This window comes from Pristiophorus japonicus, chromosome 8, assembly GCF_044704955.1.
Source record: "Pristiophorus japonicus isolate sPriJap1 chromosome 8, sPriJap1.hap1, whole genome shotgun sequence".
Taxonomy (NCBI): domain Eukaryota; kingdom Metazoa; phylum Chordata; class Chondrichthyes; family Pristiophoridae; genus Pristiophorus; species Pristiophorus japonicus.
Window position 1 is genome coordinate 167,909,300 of NC_091984.1, and position 16,318 is coordinate 167,925,617.

The 16,318-nt window shown below is 58.9% G+C and overlaps 1 protein-coding gene across 1 annotated transcript in view; it reads left to right on the plus strand.

The window, feature by feature from the left end:
• LOC139269217 (uncharacterized) overlaps positions 1 to 16,318 on the plus strand; it is a 294,951-nt gene that overhangs the window by 160,680 nt on the left and 117,953 nt on the right. Inside the window, exon 9 of the mRNA XM_070888309.1 lies at positions 6,772 to 6,852. Within this exon, the coding sequence (XP_070744410.1) occupies positions 6,772 to 6,852 (81 nt within the window). The remainder of the gene's footprint in view (positions 1 to 6,771; positions 6,853 to 16,318) is intronic.

Sequence of the window (16,318 nt, forward strand, 5' to 3'; positions counted from 1 at the left end):
AAAACTGTACACAATACTCCAGGTGTGGCCTCACCAAGGCCCTGTACAACTGTAGCAACACCTCTCTGCCCCTGTACTCAAATCCCCTTTCTATGAAGGCCAACATGCCATTTGCTTTCTTAACCGCCTGCTGTACCTGCATGCCAACCTTCAATGACTGATGTACCATGACACCCAGGTCTCGTTGCACCTTCCCTTTTCCTAATCTGTCACTATTCGGATAATAGTCTGTCTCTCTGTTTTTACCACGGCTTGAACGGTGCTGTCCTGACATGGTTGATGCCATTGCCCGACATGAACTCCCGGACTTCGTAGCTCATGAAACATGGGCCATTATCGCTAACAAGGATGTCCAGCAAGCCGTGGGTTGCAAAGACCGCACATAGACTCTCCACAGTGGTGGATGTCGTGCACAAATTCAAAATGATGCACTCGATCCATTTCGAGTACGCATCTACCACAATGAGAAACATTTTTCCCATGAATGGCCCCGCGTAGTCTACATGAATACGTGACCATGGCCTGGTGGGCCAGGGCCGCGGGCTGAGCGGGGCCTCCCTGGGGGCATTACCCAGCTGGGCACACGTTGTGCACCTGCGAACACAGTGTTCCAGGTCTGAATCAATTCCCGGCCACCAAACATGTGACCTGGCAGTGGCCTTCATCAGTACGATACCAGAATGCTCGCTGTGGAGTTCCCTGATGAATGCCTCCCTGCCCCTCTTGGGCATGACTACCCGGCTGCCCCATAGTAGGCAGTCAGCTTGGATGGAGAACTCATCCATCCGCCTGTGAAACGGTCTGACCTCCTCAGGGCATGCTCCGTGTGCGGGCGCCCAATCCCCAGTCAGGACACATTTCTTAATCAGAGATAGGAGGGGATCACTGTTTGTCCAGATTTTGATCTGGCGGGCTGTGATGGGGGAGCCTGCACTGTCAAAGGCATCAACGGCCATGACCATCTCAGCGCTTTATTCTGCTGCCCCCTCGGTGGTGGCCACTGGAAGCCTGCTCAGCGCGTCAGCGCAATTTTCGGTGCCAGGTCAGTGCCGGATGAAGTAGTCATAAGCAGCCAGCGTGAGAGCCCATCGCTGTATGCGGGCTGACTCGTTGGCATTGACAGCCTTGCTGTCTGACAACAGGGATGTTAATGGCTTGTGGTCCGTCTCTAATTCAAACTTCCAACCAAAGAGGTACTGATGCATTTTTTTTACACCATAGACACATGTGAGTATCTCCTTCTCAACCATCCCATATCCCCATTTTGCTTGAGAGAGCGATCTGGAGGCATAAGCCACAGGTTGTAGTTGACCCTCAGCATTACTCTGCTGCAACACACACCCAACCACATAGGACGATGCATCACATGTCAGAACCAATTTCTTACAGGGGTCGTACAGGGTCAATACCTTATTTGAACAAAGTAGGTTCCGCGCCCGATTGAAAGCCCGTTCTTGACAGTTCCCCCAAAACCAATCACAACCCTTACGCAGGAACACGTGAAGCAGCACCAACAACGTGGTCAAGTTCGGCAGAAAGTTCCCGAAATAGTTCAAGAGTCCCAGAAATGAACGCAACTCCGATGTGTTGCCGAGCCTGGGCGCTCGTCGAATCGCCTCTGTTTTGGATTCGGTGGGCTGAATCCCATCTGCAGCAACCCTCCTGCCCAGGAATTCAACCTCAGGAGCCAAAAACACACATTTAGACTTCTTGAGTCGCAGGCCTACCCGGTCCAGTCGGCGTAGCACCTCCTCCAGGTTGTGGAGGTGTTCCTCGGTGTCACGACCCATGATGAGGATGTCGTCCTGAAATACAATTGTTCCAGGAATGGATTTAAGCAGGCTTTCCATGTTTCTTTGAAAAATTGCGGCCGCTGATCGAATGCCAAACAGGCATCTGTTGTAAACGAACAGTCCCTTGTGCGTGGTGATGGTGGTCAGTAGTTTAGATTCGTCGGCCAGTTCTTGGGTCATATAGGCTGAAGTGAGGTCCAACTTGGTAAATAGCTTGCCGCCTGCCAGCGTGGCGAAAATATCCTCCGCTCTCAGGAGCGGGTATTGGTCTTGTAGGAACACCCGATTGATAGTGGCCTTGTAGTCGCCATAGATCCTGACAGAACCATCTGCTTTTAGGACGGGAATGATGGGGCTCACCCAGTCGCTGAATTCAATGGGCAAGATGATGCCCTCTCAGCAAACGGTCCAATTCACTCTCTATTTTCTCCCGCATCACATACGGCACCGCTCTGGCTTTGTGGTGCACTGGTCTGGCGTGATGCGTATCACTACTTTGGTATCTTTGAACGTCCCGACGCCAGGTTAGAATAGTGACTCAAATTGTTGTAGGATATGTGAGCATGAACTTCACTCCACCGATGATATTGCGTGCACATCCCACCATTTCCAGTTCATCTCAGCTAACCAGCTCCTTCCCAACAGTGCAGGACCATTGCTCGGGACAATCCAGAGCGACAGACAGTTCACTGATCCATTGGGTGTGACCACCAACATTGCACTGCCTAGTACTGGAATTATTTCTTTGGTATACATCCGTAGTTGTGTCTCAACGCGTTCTAGTTTGGGTCTACTGGCTTTGAGTGGCCATAGCTTTTCAAATTGTTGAACGCAAATGAGTGACTGGCTGTCCAGCTCCATGCATACAGGGATGCCGTTTAATAAAACCTTCATCACCATTGGTGGCGTTTTGGTATATGAGCTGTGAATGTTTGCCACATGAACCCGCTGAACTTCAGTATCCATTGATTTGCCCCAAGAGTCATCCTGCCTCACAGACCCCTTTTCTGGTCCATCCGCTTCATAAATTAGCCTGATTACAGGCTTCCTGCACATTCGAGCTAAATGGCCACTGAGGTTGTAATTTCTGCAGACAAATTGTTGAAACCTGCAAGTCCTGGCAGAGTGTTTGCCTCCACACCTCCAACATGAGCTGAGATTCCCATTGTTGAGAACAAAGGAGCTATGACCCAGAATTCCTTGCTGATTGTCCCTTTGACTGCTCTTGAGTACCCTGTTAGTGGGTGTCAATGGCCCCATCCCGGACCGCATTGTCCACTGTAATGGCGTAAATGTCCGGTTCAGCCTGCCATTGTCTCTGTTGAAAACCTGCTCTGGGGTCTATTGCTGCCTGGGGTGTGTCGAACTGCCCTTGCCTGCCTGCGGGGCTCTGAGTCATGTTTATGATATCGACTCCCTGATCCCCTGCCGCGTTGGAGGCAGAATTGCGCGCGTATACTATTCTGGTTTCCTCCTGCCCCACCATGAAATTCTGAGCCATCAACGCCGCTGCTTCCAAAGTCAAGTCCTTGGTCTCAATTAACTTTCAGAAAATCCCCGCATAACCGATGCCCTCAATAAAGAAGTCCCTTAACATCCCCCCCCCTGCAGGCGTCTGTGAACTTACAGAGGCTGGCCAAACCCCGGAGGTCTGCAACGAAGTCCGGTATGCTCTGTCCTTCCCGACGTTGGTGGGTATAGAATCTGTGTCGGGCCACGTGTATGCTGCTCGCTGGTTTGAGGTGCTCACCGATTAGTTTGCTGAGCATTTCGAAGGTTTTGTCCGCTGGCTTTTCGGGTGCTAGTAGGTCCTTCATGAGCGCGTAAGTCTTAGGTCCGCAGCTGGTCAGCAGATGGGCCCTTCGCTTGTCAGCCGCTGCATCTCCCAGCCATTTTTTGTGACAAAGCTTTGCTGGAGCCTCTCAATGAAATTGACCCAGTCCTCACCAACACAGTACCATTCCTCTGTGCTACCGGAGGCCATTCTCGAGGGTCGTTGATTCCCGTTTCTCGTCGCCAATGTAATGTCCTTACTCAATGGCACAAAACCCACACAAGGAACATTCTATGGACAAGGTCACTCTATGACCTGAACCTTTATTCACAGAACCCATAAGTGATGACCCTGCGTGGGACCTCCCTTTATATACCTGGATGACCAGGTAAGGAGTGTCTCCCACAAGTTCAACCCCTGTGGTCAAGGTGTGCATTGCTTAAGTATATACAGTATTGCAGTGGTGTTACATAGAGGTTACATACATGACATCAGGCAGTGACCAGTGGGGTGCCGCAGGGTTCAGTGCTGGGACCTCAGCTATTTACAATATACATCAATGATTTAGCTGAAGCAATTGAATGTAATATCTCCAGGTTTGCAGATGGCACTAAGCTGGGTGGCAGTGTGAGCTGTGAGGAGGATGCTAAGAGGCTGCATCATCATTATGCTTTGAGAGATCTGATAAAGGACTGGATGGATATTGATCACTGACCCCAGCAATGGATGGATATTGATCACTGACCTCAGCAATGGATGGATATTGATCACTGACCCCAGCAATGGATGGATATTGATCACTGACCCCAGCAATGGATGAATATTGATCATTGATCCCAGCAATGGATGGATATTGATCTCTGACCCCAGCAATGGATGGATATTGATCACTGACCCCAGCAATGGATGGATATTGATCACTGACCCCAGCAATGGATGGATATTGATCACTGACCCCAGCAATGGATGGATATTGATCACTGACCCCAGCAATGGAATGGACAATAATCACCTCACTCCAGCAATGGAAGCTGCCATAACCTGCTCCATCATGGCGGGTGCCACTGGGCCATTGATGGATCTGACCACTTGTTCCATGTCAGACAGAATGATTTCCATATTCTGCGCAAATCCTGGAGACAAATTGGAGTTTCCTAGTGAACCTTACATTTTCTGGTAGATGCCCAACATCCTTCTTCAGTAGCCTGTCCTTGAAGACTGCACCTGACTCTTCTGCAGTGAGGCTCGAATGAGATCTCCCCCTCCGGTGAGCTGGCTCCTGTGGCAGTCCGATCCCCCTGCCCTGGCTCCTGTGCGCTTGTGAGTCAACATGTGCAGATATCTCTAAACCAATCTCTAAAGTCCGTGATATGCCAAATTCTGATTGTTGGGCTTCCCTTCCGATGCATCTTCCGATGGTTGGGCTTCACTTCCTGCCCAGGCTGAGGAGCACCGACATTCTCAGCAGCTGAAATGAAAGAGTATTAAGAATGAAGAAGTCCTGTGCGGCATCTCCTCCAGTGTCGCCAGTGACCACGGCTTCCGCTCTGCCCCTTCCCCTGACAGGACACCCTCTTCAGCCGCTTCTCACTCCTCCGGTTCCAGACTGTTGTGTGTCACCTACTCCTCTGAGAAAGAGGTAGTTGTGTGAGTCTTCGTTGGTGTTTAGAGAGTGTGGCTGCTGTGGTAGAATAGCTGATGGTCTGTGTGTGAGTTGTGGGTAAGTGAGGCTTAAAAATAAAGACTTGCATTTATATAGTGTCTTTCATGACCTCATAGAAACATAGAAACATAGAAAATAGGTGCAGGAGTAGGCCATTCGGCCCTTCTAGCCTGCACCGCCATTCAATGAGTTCATGGCTGAACATGCAACTTCAGTACCCCATTCCTGCTTTCTCGCCATACCCCTTGATCCCCCTAGTAGTAAGGACCTCATCTAACTCCTTTTTGATATATTTAGTGAATTGGCCTCAACAACTTTCTGTGGTAGAGAATTCCACAGGTTCACCACTCTCTGGGTGAAGAAGTTCCTCCGCATCTCGGTCCTAAATGGCTTACCCCTTATCCTTAGACTGTGACCTCTGGTTCTGGACTTCCCCAACATTGGGAACATTCTTCCTGCATCTAACCTGTCTAACCCCGTCAGAATTTTAAATGTTTCTATGAGGTCCCCATGACGTTCCAAAGCACTTAACAGCCAATGAGGTAATTTTTTGAAGTGTAGTCACTGTTGTAATGTAGGAAATGCGGCAGCGAATTAGCGCACAGCAAGCTCCCACAAACAGCAATGTGATATTGACCGAATCACCTGTTTTGGTGATGTTGATTAAGGGATAAATATTGTTCAGGACACTGGGAATAACTCCTTTGCGCTTCTTCAAAATAGTGTCATGGGATCTTTTATGTCCTCCTGAGAGGGCAGACGGGTTGGAATAGTGGTAAGTGTGATGAGAAGGGGATGGAGTGATTATAGGAGTACCGGTGGGGGGGGAGGGGGGGGGGGTGTCTGCTGAGTTCTGTCAGTGTTTTCATGAATGAGCCTGTCAGTGGTATAGCTGTGAGCATTCTTACCGCAACAACTTGACTTACATCTTGCATGTCTTGCAGCCATGCCCTGGATGCAATACTCCAGGCATTGACATGGAGGAGTTGCTGCCCCCTGGGGAAAGAGGATGTCCCTCCTCCTGCCCAATGCCTGCACCAAAGCATCCAGTGCAGAAAACCTTGGAGCTTGCTCACCATATCCATCAACCATTTCTGCAGCCAAAATACATCTCTCCTTGAACAGCTGCTGGCTGCTTTAAGTTGTGTCAGAGGTAGCCAATATCCGCCCCAACCAATAGACAAGCAGCCAGTAAGTAGTGCTGGCTGTATACCTGCGCAATTACAATCAGCAGGAAGTATGAATGCTGCTTGAGTCAATGCTTACAGCTCCTCCCACTGCACACCCGATTTCTGGCATGGTTAAATTTCCAGGCCATGATCTTATCTGTAAATACCGTCTCAGAAACTCGGGCACTGTGCTCTGAGATCTGAAGCTTTTTACAGGAATAAAATGAAGCAGTTACATCCAAGAGAACGTGCTCAATAGAATAGACAGGTTTAAAGAAATTAAAAGAGCTGTGGAGGATGGGGGCACCTTGCGTGCAAGTTTTTATGTAGGCTGATTGCAACTTACTTCTCCCTCATTTTATTGACTGACAGATAAAGGGAAGTTATTCCTCGCATGTGAAGCTTTGGCTGTACTGATTGCTATTCTGCCGATTTTCAGAGCAAAACAAAATAGTGAGTATTTCCAGAGTAGAAAGCAATGAACCACCGATATCAATATATTCACTCTCTCCACCAGAAGGCTTGGAACAAGAAAGCAAGCAGAAAATGTCCACACTTCGTTATGTTGTTCCCGCACAGAAAAGAGATGGCGTTTCCACTGTTACTAGTACGAGAGCAAATGTCTTTGAAACTTATGCACATGGGACCAAGCTTGCTTGAATCATTAGCAGGCTATAGACTATTTCTCTTGCTGGGCAGTGTTGATGGAGTTTGTTCCATAAGACAGACTTTTACAGTGATTGACAAAATTGTGAAAGAAAGCCCAAGCTGTAAGGCAATTCACGGGACAACATTCCTATCCAGGGCCTTGTACCTGCTACCCGCCATTTCATATTATTGCTTTAACTTCAAATAGGTCAGAACAAATCAAGATGAAGGTGGTCGTTGTCAATTCCCTATATTGTACACCCACAATATGTATTTTTATTGAAAAGATAGTTTCTATTACAGGAATAAAGTGAAGCAGTTACATCCGAGAGAACGTGCTCAATAGAATAGACAGGTTTAAAGAAATTAGAAAAGCTAATCGGTGATTGGGGGTCGGGGACGGTGATCGGGGTCGGGGACGGTGATCGGGAGTGGGGGACGGTGATCGGGGGTCGGGGACGGTGATCGGGGGTCGGGGACGGTGATCGGGGGTCGGGGACGGTGATCGGGGTCGGGGACGGTGGTCGGGGGTCGGGGATGGTGATCGGGGTCGGGGACGGTGGTCGGGGACGGTGATCGGGGGTCGGGGATGGTGATCGGGGGTCGACGATGGTGATCGGGGTCGGGGACGGTGGTCGGGGGTCGGGGACGGTGATCGGGGTCGGGGACGGTGGTCGGGGACGGTGATCGGGGGTCGGGGATGGTGATCGGGGGTCGACGATGGTGATCGGGGTCGGGGACGGTGGTCGGGGACGGTGATCGGGGGTCGGGGATGGTGATCGGGGGTCGACGATGGTGATCGGGGGTCGGCGATGGTGATTGGGGGTATGGGATGGTGATCGGGGGTCGACGATGGTGATTGGGGGTCGGGGATGGTGATCGGGGGTCGGGGACGGTGATCGGGGGACGTGTCTGGTGATCGGAGGTCGGGGATGGTGATCGGGGGTCGGGAACGGTGATCGGGGCTCAGGGACGGTGATCGGGGGTCGGGGACGATGATCGGGGGTCGGGGACGGTGATCGGGGGTCGGGGGTTGGGGACGGTGATCGGGGGTCGGGGACGGTGATCGGGGGTCGGGGGTCAGGGACGATGATCGGGGGTCGGGGACGGTGATCGGGGATCGGGGACAATGATCGGGGGTCGGGGATGGTGATCGGGGGTCGGGGACGGTGATCGGGGGTCAGGGACGGTGATCAGGGGTCAGGGACGGTGATCGGGGGTCGGGGACGGTGATCGGGGGTCGGGGACGGTGATCGGGGATCGGCGATGGTGATTGGGGGTATGGGATGGTGATCGGGGGTCGGGGATGGTGATCGGGGGTCGGCGATGGTGATCGGGGGTCGGGGACGGTGATCGGAGATCGGGGACGGTGATCGGGGGTCGGGGACGGTGATCGGGGGTCGGGGACGGTGATCGGGGTCGGGGACGGTGATCGGGGGTCATGGACGGTGATCGGGGTCGGGGACGGTGATCGGGGGTCGGGAACGGTGATCGGGGCTCGGGGACGGTGATCGGGGCTCGGGGACGGTGATCGGGGGTCGGGGACGGTGATCGGGGGTCGGGGACAGTGATCGGGGTCGGGGATGGTGATCGAGGGGTCGGGGACGGTGGTCGGGGACGGTGATCGGGGGTCGGGGACGGTGATCGGGGGTCGGGAACGGTGATCGAGGGGTCGGGGACGGTGGTCGGGGACGGTGATCGGGGGTCGGGAACGGTGATCGGGGCTCGGGGACAGTGATCGGGGGTCGTGGTTCGGTGATCGGGGGTCGGGGACGGTGATCGGGGGTCGGGGACAGTGATCGGGGGTCGTGGTTCGGTGATCGGGGTCGGGGATGGTGATCGGGGGTCGGGGACAGTGATCGGGGGTCGTGGTTCGGTGATCGGGGTCGGGGACGGTGATCGGAGGTCGGGGATGGTGATCGGGGGTGGGGGACGGTGATCGGGGGTGGGGGACGGTGATCGGGGGTCGGGGACGGTGATCGGGGGTCGGGGACAGTGATCGGGGGTCGTGGACGGTGATCGGGGGTGGGGGACGGTGATCGGGGGTCGGGGACGGTGATCGGGGGTCGTGGACGGTGATCGGGGGTGGGGGACGGTGATCGGGGGTCGGGGACAGTGATCGGGGGTCGTGGTTCGGTGATCGGGGGTCAGGGACGGTGATCGGGGGTCGGGGACAGTGATCGGGGGTCGTGGTTCGGTGATCGGGGTCGGGGATGGTGATCGGGGGTCGGGGACGGTGATCGGGGGTCGGGGATGGTGATCGGGGGTCGGGGACGGTGATCGGGGGTCGGGGACGGTGATCGGGGGTCGGGGATGGTGATCGGGGGTTGGGGACGGTGATCGGGGGTTGGGGACGGTGATCGGGGGTGGGGGACGGTGATCGGGGGTTGGGGATGGTGATCGGGGGACGTGTCTGGTGATCGGGGGACGTGTCTGGTGATCGGAGGTCGGGGATGGTGATCGGGGGTGGGGGACGGTGATCGGGGGTCGGGGACGGTGATCGGGGGTCGGGGATGGTGATCGGGGGTTGGGGACGGTGATCGGGGGACGTGTCTGGTGATCGGGGGACGTGTCTGGTGATCGGAGGTCGGGGATGGTGATCGGGGGTGGGGGACGGTGATCGGGGGTGGGGGACGGTGATCGGGGGTCGGGGACAGTGATCGGGGGTTGGGGACGGTGATCGGGGGACGTGTCTGGTGATCGGGGGACGTGTCTGGTGATCGGAGGTCGGGGATGGTGATCGGGGGACGGTGATCGGGGGTCGGGAACGGTGATCGGGGGTCGGGGACGGTGATCAGGGGGTCGGGGACGGTGATCGGGGTCGGGGACGGTGATCGGGGGTCGGGGACGGTGATCGGGGTCAGGGACGGTGATCGGGGGTCGGGGACGGTGATCGGGGGTCGGGAACGGTGATCGGGGGTCGGGGACGGTGATCGGAGGTCGGGGACGGTGATCGGGGGTGGGGGACGGTGATCGGGGGTCGGGGACGGTGATCGGGGGTCCGGAACGGTGATCGGGGGTCAGGGACGGTGATCGGGGGTCGGGGAAGGTGATCGCTGGTGGGGGACGGTGATCGGGGGTCGGGGACGGTGATCGGGGGTGGGGGACGGTGATCGGGGGTCGGGGACGGTGATCGGGGTCGGGGACGGTGATCGGGGGTCGGGGACGGTGATCGGGGGTCGGGGACGGTGATCGGGGTCGGGGACGGTGATCGGGGGTCGGGGACGGTGATCGGGGGTCGGGGACAGTGATCGGGGGTCAGGGACGGTGATCGGGGTTGGGGACGGTCATCGGGGGTCGGGCATGGTGATCGAGGATCGGGGGTCAGGGACGGTGATCAGGGGTCAGGGTCAGTGATTGGGGGTCGGGGATGGTGATCGGGGGTCAGAGACGATGATCGGGGGTCGGGGATCTTGATCGGGGGTCGGAGACGATGATCGGGGGTCGGTGATGGTGATCGGGGGTCGGAGACAATGATCGGGGGTCGGGGATCTTGATCGGGGGTCGGAGACAATGATCGGGGGTCGGGGACGGTGATCGTGGGTCGGAGACAATGATCGGGGGTCGGGGACGGTGATCGGGGGTCGGAGACAATGATCGGGGGTCGGGGATCTTGATCGGGGGTCGGAGACAATGATCGGGGGTCGGGGACGGTGATCGGGGGTCGGAGACAATGATCGGGGGTCGGGGATCTTGATCGGGGGTCGGAGACAATGATCGGGGGTCGGGGATCTTGATCGGGGGTCGGAGACAATGATCGGGGGTCGGGGATCTTGATCGGGGGTTGGAGACGATGATCGGGGGTCGGAGACAATGATCGGGGGTCGGGGATCTTGATCGGGGGTCGGGGATCTTGATCGGGGGTCAGAAACGATGATCGGGGGTCGGGGACGATGATCGGGGGTCGGAGACGGTGATCGGAGTTCGTGGTTTGGTGATCGGGGACGGTGATCGGGGTTCGAGGGTCGGGGACGTTAATCAGGGGTGAGGGACAGTGATCGGGGGTCACGGCAGTGATCGGGGGTCAGGGCAGTGATTGGGGTTTGGGAACGATGATCGGGGGTCGGGGACGGTGAGCGGGTGTCGGGGACGATGATTGGGGGTCGGGGATGGTGATCGGAGGTTGGGACGGTGATCGGGGGTCGGGGGTCGGGGACGGTGACTGGGGTTTAGGGTCAGTGATCGGGGGTCGGGGGCAGGGATCGGGGTTTGGAGGTCAGGGACAATGAACGGGGGTCCGGAGCAGGGATCGGGGGCAGGGACGGTGATCGGAGGTCGGGGACGATGAATGGGGGTCGGGGGCAGGGATCGGGGGTCAGGGACGATGATCGGGGGTTGGAGTCGATGATCGGGGGTCGGGGATAGTGATCGGGGGTCGGAGACGATGATCGGGGGTCGGGGACGGTAATCGGAGGTTGTGGTTTGGTGATCGGGGACGGTGATCGGGGGTCGAGGGTCGGGGATGGTAATCAGGGGGTAAGAGACAGTGATCGGGGGTTGGGGACGGTGATCGGGGGTCAGGGCAGCGATCGGGGGTCAAGGCAGTGATTGTGGTTTGGGGACGATAATCGTGGGTCTGGGACGGTGATCGGGGGTCGGGGGCAGGGATCGGGGTTTGGGGGTCAGGGACGATGAACGGGGGTCCGGAGCAGGGATCGGGGGCAGGGACGATGATCGGAGGTCGGGGACGATGAACGGGGGTCGGGGGCAGTGATCGGGGGTCAGGGACAGTGATCGGGGGTTGGGGATGGTGACGGGAGTTTGGGGTCAGCGATCGGGGGTCGGGGGCAGGGATCGGGGGTCATGGACGGTGAACGGGGGTCGGACACGATGATTGGGGGTTGGACACGATGATCGGGGGTCGGGGATCTTGCTTGGGGGTTAGAGTCGATGATCGGGGGTCGGGGATAGTGATCGGGGGTCGGAGACGATGATCGGGGGTCGGGGACGATGATCGGGGGTCGGAGACGATAATCGGGGGTCGGGGACGGTGATCGGAGGTCGTGGTTTGGTGATCGGGGACGGTGACCGGGGGTCGAGGGTCGGGGATGGTAATCAGGGGTAAGAGACAGTGATCGGGGGTTGGGGACGGTGATCGGGGGTCAGGGCAGCGATCGGGGGTCAAGGCAGTGATTGTGGTTTGGGGACGATGATCGTGGGTCTGGGACGGTGATCGGGGGTCGGGGATGGTGATTGGGGGTCGGGGATGATGATTGGGGGTCGGGGATGGTGATCGGGGGTTGGGACGGTGATCGGGGGTCGGGGATGGTGATTGGGGGTCGGGGATGATGATTGGGGGTCGGGGATGGTGATTGGGGGTCGGGGATGATGATTGGGGGTCGGGGATGGTGATCGGGGGTCGGGGATGATGATTGGGGGGTCGGGGATGCTGATCGGGGGTTGGGACGGTGATCGGGGGTCGGGGTTTGGGGACGGTGACTGGGGTTTAGGGTCAGTGATCGGGGGTCGGGGGCAGGGATCGGGGGTTGGGGGTCAGGGGCGATGACCGGGGGCGGGGGCAGGGATCGGGGGCAGGGACGGTGATCGGGAGTCGGGGACGATGAACGGGGGTCGGGGGCAGGGATTGGGGGTCAGGGACAGTGATCGGGGGTCGGGGATGGTGATCGGGGGTCGGGGCAGGGATCGGGGGTCGGGGATGGTGATCGGGGGTCGTGGCAGGGATCGGGGGTCAGGGACAGTGATCGGGGGTCGGGGACAGTGATTGGGGTTCGGGGACGGTGGTCGGGGGTCACGGCAGTGATCGGGGGTCGGGGGTCGGGACGGTGATCGGAGTCGGTGATCGGGGGACGGGGTTTGGAAATGGTGACGGGGTTTGGGGTCAGCGGTCGGGGGCAGGGATCGGGGGTCATCGAAACATAGAAACAGAAAATAGGTGCAGGAGTAGGCCATTCAGCCCTTCTAGCCTGCACCGCCATTCAATGAGTTCATGGCTGAACATGCAACTTCAGTACCCCCTTCCTGCTATAGAAACAGGGACGGTGATCAGGGGTCGGGGTCGGTGATCAGGGGTCAGGGACGATGATCGGGGGTCGGGAACAGTGATCGGGGGTCAGGGCAGTGATCGGGGATCGGGGACAATGATTGAGGATGGTGATCGTGGGTCGGGGGTCAGGGACGGGGGTCGGGGTCGGTGATCGGGGGTCGGGGACAATGAATGGGGGTTTGGGATCAGCGATCGGGGGTCAGGGGCAGGGATCGGGGTCGGGGGTCAGGAACGGTGATCGGGGGTCGGGGACGGTGATCAGGGGTCGGGGACAATGAACGGGGGTCGGGGACGGTGATCGGGGGTCGGGGACGGTGATCGGGGCAGGGATCACGGGTCGGGGGTCCGGGATGGTGATCGGGGGTCGGGGACGGTGATCGGGGGTCGGGGACGGTGATCGGGGCAGGGATCACGGGTCGGGGGTCGGGGATGGTACTCGGGAGTCGGGGACGATGATCAGGGGTCGGGGATGGTGATCGGGGCAGGGATCACAGGTCGGGGGTCGGGGATGGTGCTCGGGAGTCGGGGACGATGATCAGGGGTCGGGGATGATGAACGGGGGTCGGGGATGGTGATCGGGGGTCGGGGACTGTGATCGGGGATTGGAGACGATGATTAGGGACGGTGATCAGGGGTCGGGGTCGGTGATCAGGGGTCAGGGACGATGATCGGGGGTCGGGGAAAGTGATCGGGGGCCAGGGCAGTGATCGGGGGTCGGGGACAGTGATTGGGGATGGTGATCATGGGTCGGGGGTCGGGATGGTGATCGGGGGTCGGTGGTTGGGGACGGTGACTGGGGTTTGGGGTCAGTGATTGGGGGTCAGGGACGGTGATCGGGGGTCGGGGACAATGAACGGGGGTCGGGGACGGTGATCGAGGGTCAGGGTAGTGATCGGGGGTCGGGGATAGTGATCGGGGGTCGGGGACGGTGAACGGGGGTCGGGGGCAGGGATCGGGGATTGGAGGTCAGGGACGATGAACGGGGGTCCGGAGCAGGGATCGGGGGCAGGGACGGTGATCGGAGGTCGGGGACGATGAATGGGGGTCGGGGGCAGGGATCGGGGGTCAGGGACAGTGATCGGGGGTTGGGGATGGTGACGGGAGTTTGGGGTCAGCGATCGGGGGTCGGGGGCAGGGATCGGGGGTCATGGACGGTGATCGGACACGATGATTGGGGGTTGGACACGATGATCGGGGGTCGGGGATCTTGCTTGGGGGTTAGAGTCGATGATCGGGGGTCGGGGATAGTGATCGGGGATCGGAGACGATGATCGGGGGTCGGGGACGATGATCGGGGGTCGGAGACGATGATCGGGGGTCGGGGACGGTGATCGGAGGTCGTGGTTTGGTGATCGGGGACGGTGACCGGGGGTCGAGGGTCGGGGATGGTAATCAGGGGTAAGAGACAGTGATCGGGGGTTGGGGACGGTGATCGGGGGTCAGGGCAGCGATCGGGGGTCAAGGCAGTGATTGTGGTTTGGGGACGATGATCGTGGGTCTGGGACGGTGATCGGGGGTCGGGGATGATGATTGGGGGTCGGGGATGGTGATTGGGGGTCGGGGATGATGATTGGGGGTCGGGGATGGTGATCGGGGGTCGGGGATGATGATTGGGGGGTCAGGGACGGTGATCGGGGGTCGGGGTTTGGGGACGGTGACTGGGGTTTAGGGTCAGTGATCGGGGGTCGGGGGCAGGGATCGGGGGTTGGGGGTCAGGGGCGATGACCAGGGGCGGGGGCAGGGATCGGGGGCAGGGACGGTGATCGGGAGTCGGGAACGATGAACGGGGGTCGGGGGCAGGGATTGGGGGTCAGGGACAGTGATCGGGGGTCGGGGATGGTGATCGGGGGTCGGGGCAGGGATCGGGGGTCGGGGATGGTGATCGGGGGTCGTGGCAGGGATCGGGGGTCAGGGACAGTGATCGGGGGTCGGGGACAGTGATTGGGGTTCGGGGACGGTGATCGGGGGTCACGGCAGTGATCGGGGGTCGGGGGTCGGGACGGTGATCGGAGTCGGTGATCGGGGGACGGGGTTTGGAAATGGTGACGGGGTTTGGGGTCAGCGATCGGGGGTCGGGGGCAGGGATCGGGGGTCATCGAAACATAGAAACAGAAAATAGGTGCAGGAGTAGGCCATTCAGCCCTTCTAGCCTGCACCGCCATTCAATGAGTTCATGGCTGAACATGCAACTTCAGTACCCCCTTCCTGCTATAGAAACAGGGACGGTGATCAGGGGTCGGGGTCGGTGATCAGGGGTCAGGGACGATGATCGGGGGTCGGGAACAGTGATCGGGGGTCAGGGCAGTGATCGGGGATCGGGGACAGTGATTGAGGATGGTGATCGTGGGTCGGGGGTCAGGGACGGGGGTCGGGGTCGGTGATCGGGGGTCGGGGACAATGAATGGGGGTTTGGGATCAGCGATCGGGGGTCGGGGGCAGGGATCGGGGTCGGGGGTCAGGAACGGTGATCGGGGGTCGGGGACGGTGATCAGGGGTCGGGAACAATGAGCGGGGGTCGGGGACGGTGATCGGGGGTTGGGGACGGTGATCGGGGCAGGGATCACGGGTCGGGGGTCCGGGATGGTGATCGGGGGTCGGGGACGGTGATCGGGGGTCGGGGACGGTGATCGGGGCAGGGATCACGGGTCGGGGGTCCGGGATGGTGATCGGGGGTCGGGGACGGCGATCGGGGGTCGGGGACGGTGATCGGGGCAGGGATCACGGGTCGGGGGTCGGGGATGGTGCTCGGGAGTCGGGGACGATGATCAGGGGTCGGGGATGGTGATCGGGGGTCAGGGACTGTGATCGGGGATTGGAGACGATGATTAGGGACGGTGATCAGGGGTCAGGGACGATGATCGGGGGTCGGGGACAGTGATCGGGGGTCAGGGCAGTGATCGGGGGTCGGGGACAGTGATTGGGGATGGTGATCATGGGTCGGGGGTCGGGATGGTGATCGGGGATCGGTGGTTGGGGACGGTGACTGGGGTTTGGGGTCAGTGATTGGGGGTCAGGGACGGTGATCGGGGGTCGGGGACAATGAACGGGGGTCGGGGACGGTGATCGAGGGTCAGGGTAGTGATCGGGGGTCGGGGATAGTGATCGGGAGTCGGGGACGGTGAACGGGGGTCAGGGCAGTGATCGGGGATTGGGGTTTGGGGTGATCGGAGGTCGGGGACGGTGATTGGGGATGCTGCTTGGGGGTCGGGACGGTGATCGGGGATGGTGATCGGGGGTCGGGGGTTGGGGATGGTGACGGGGGTTTGG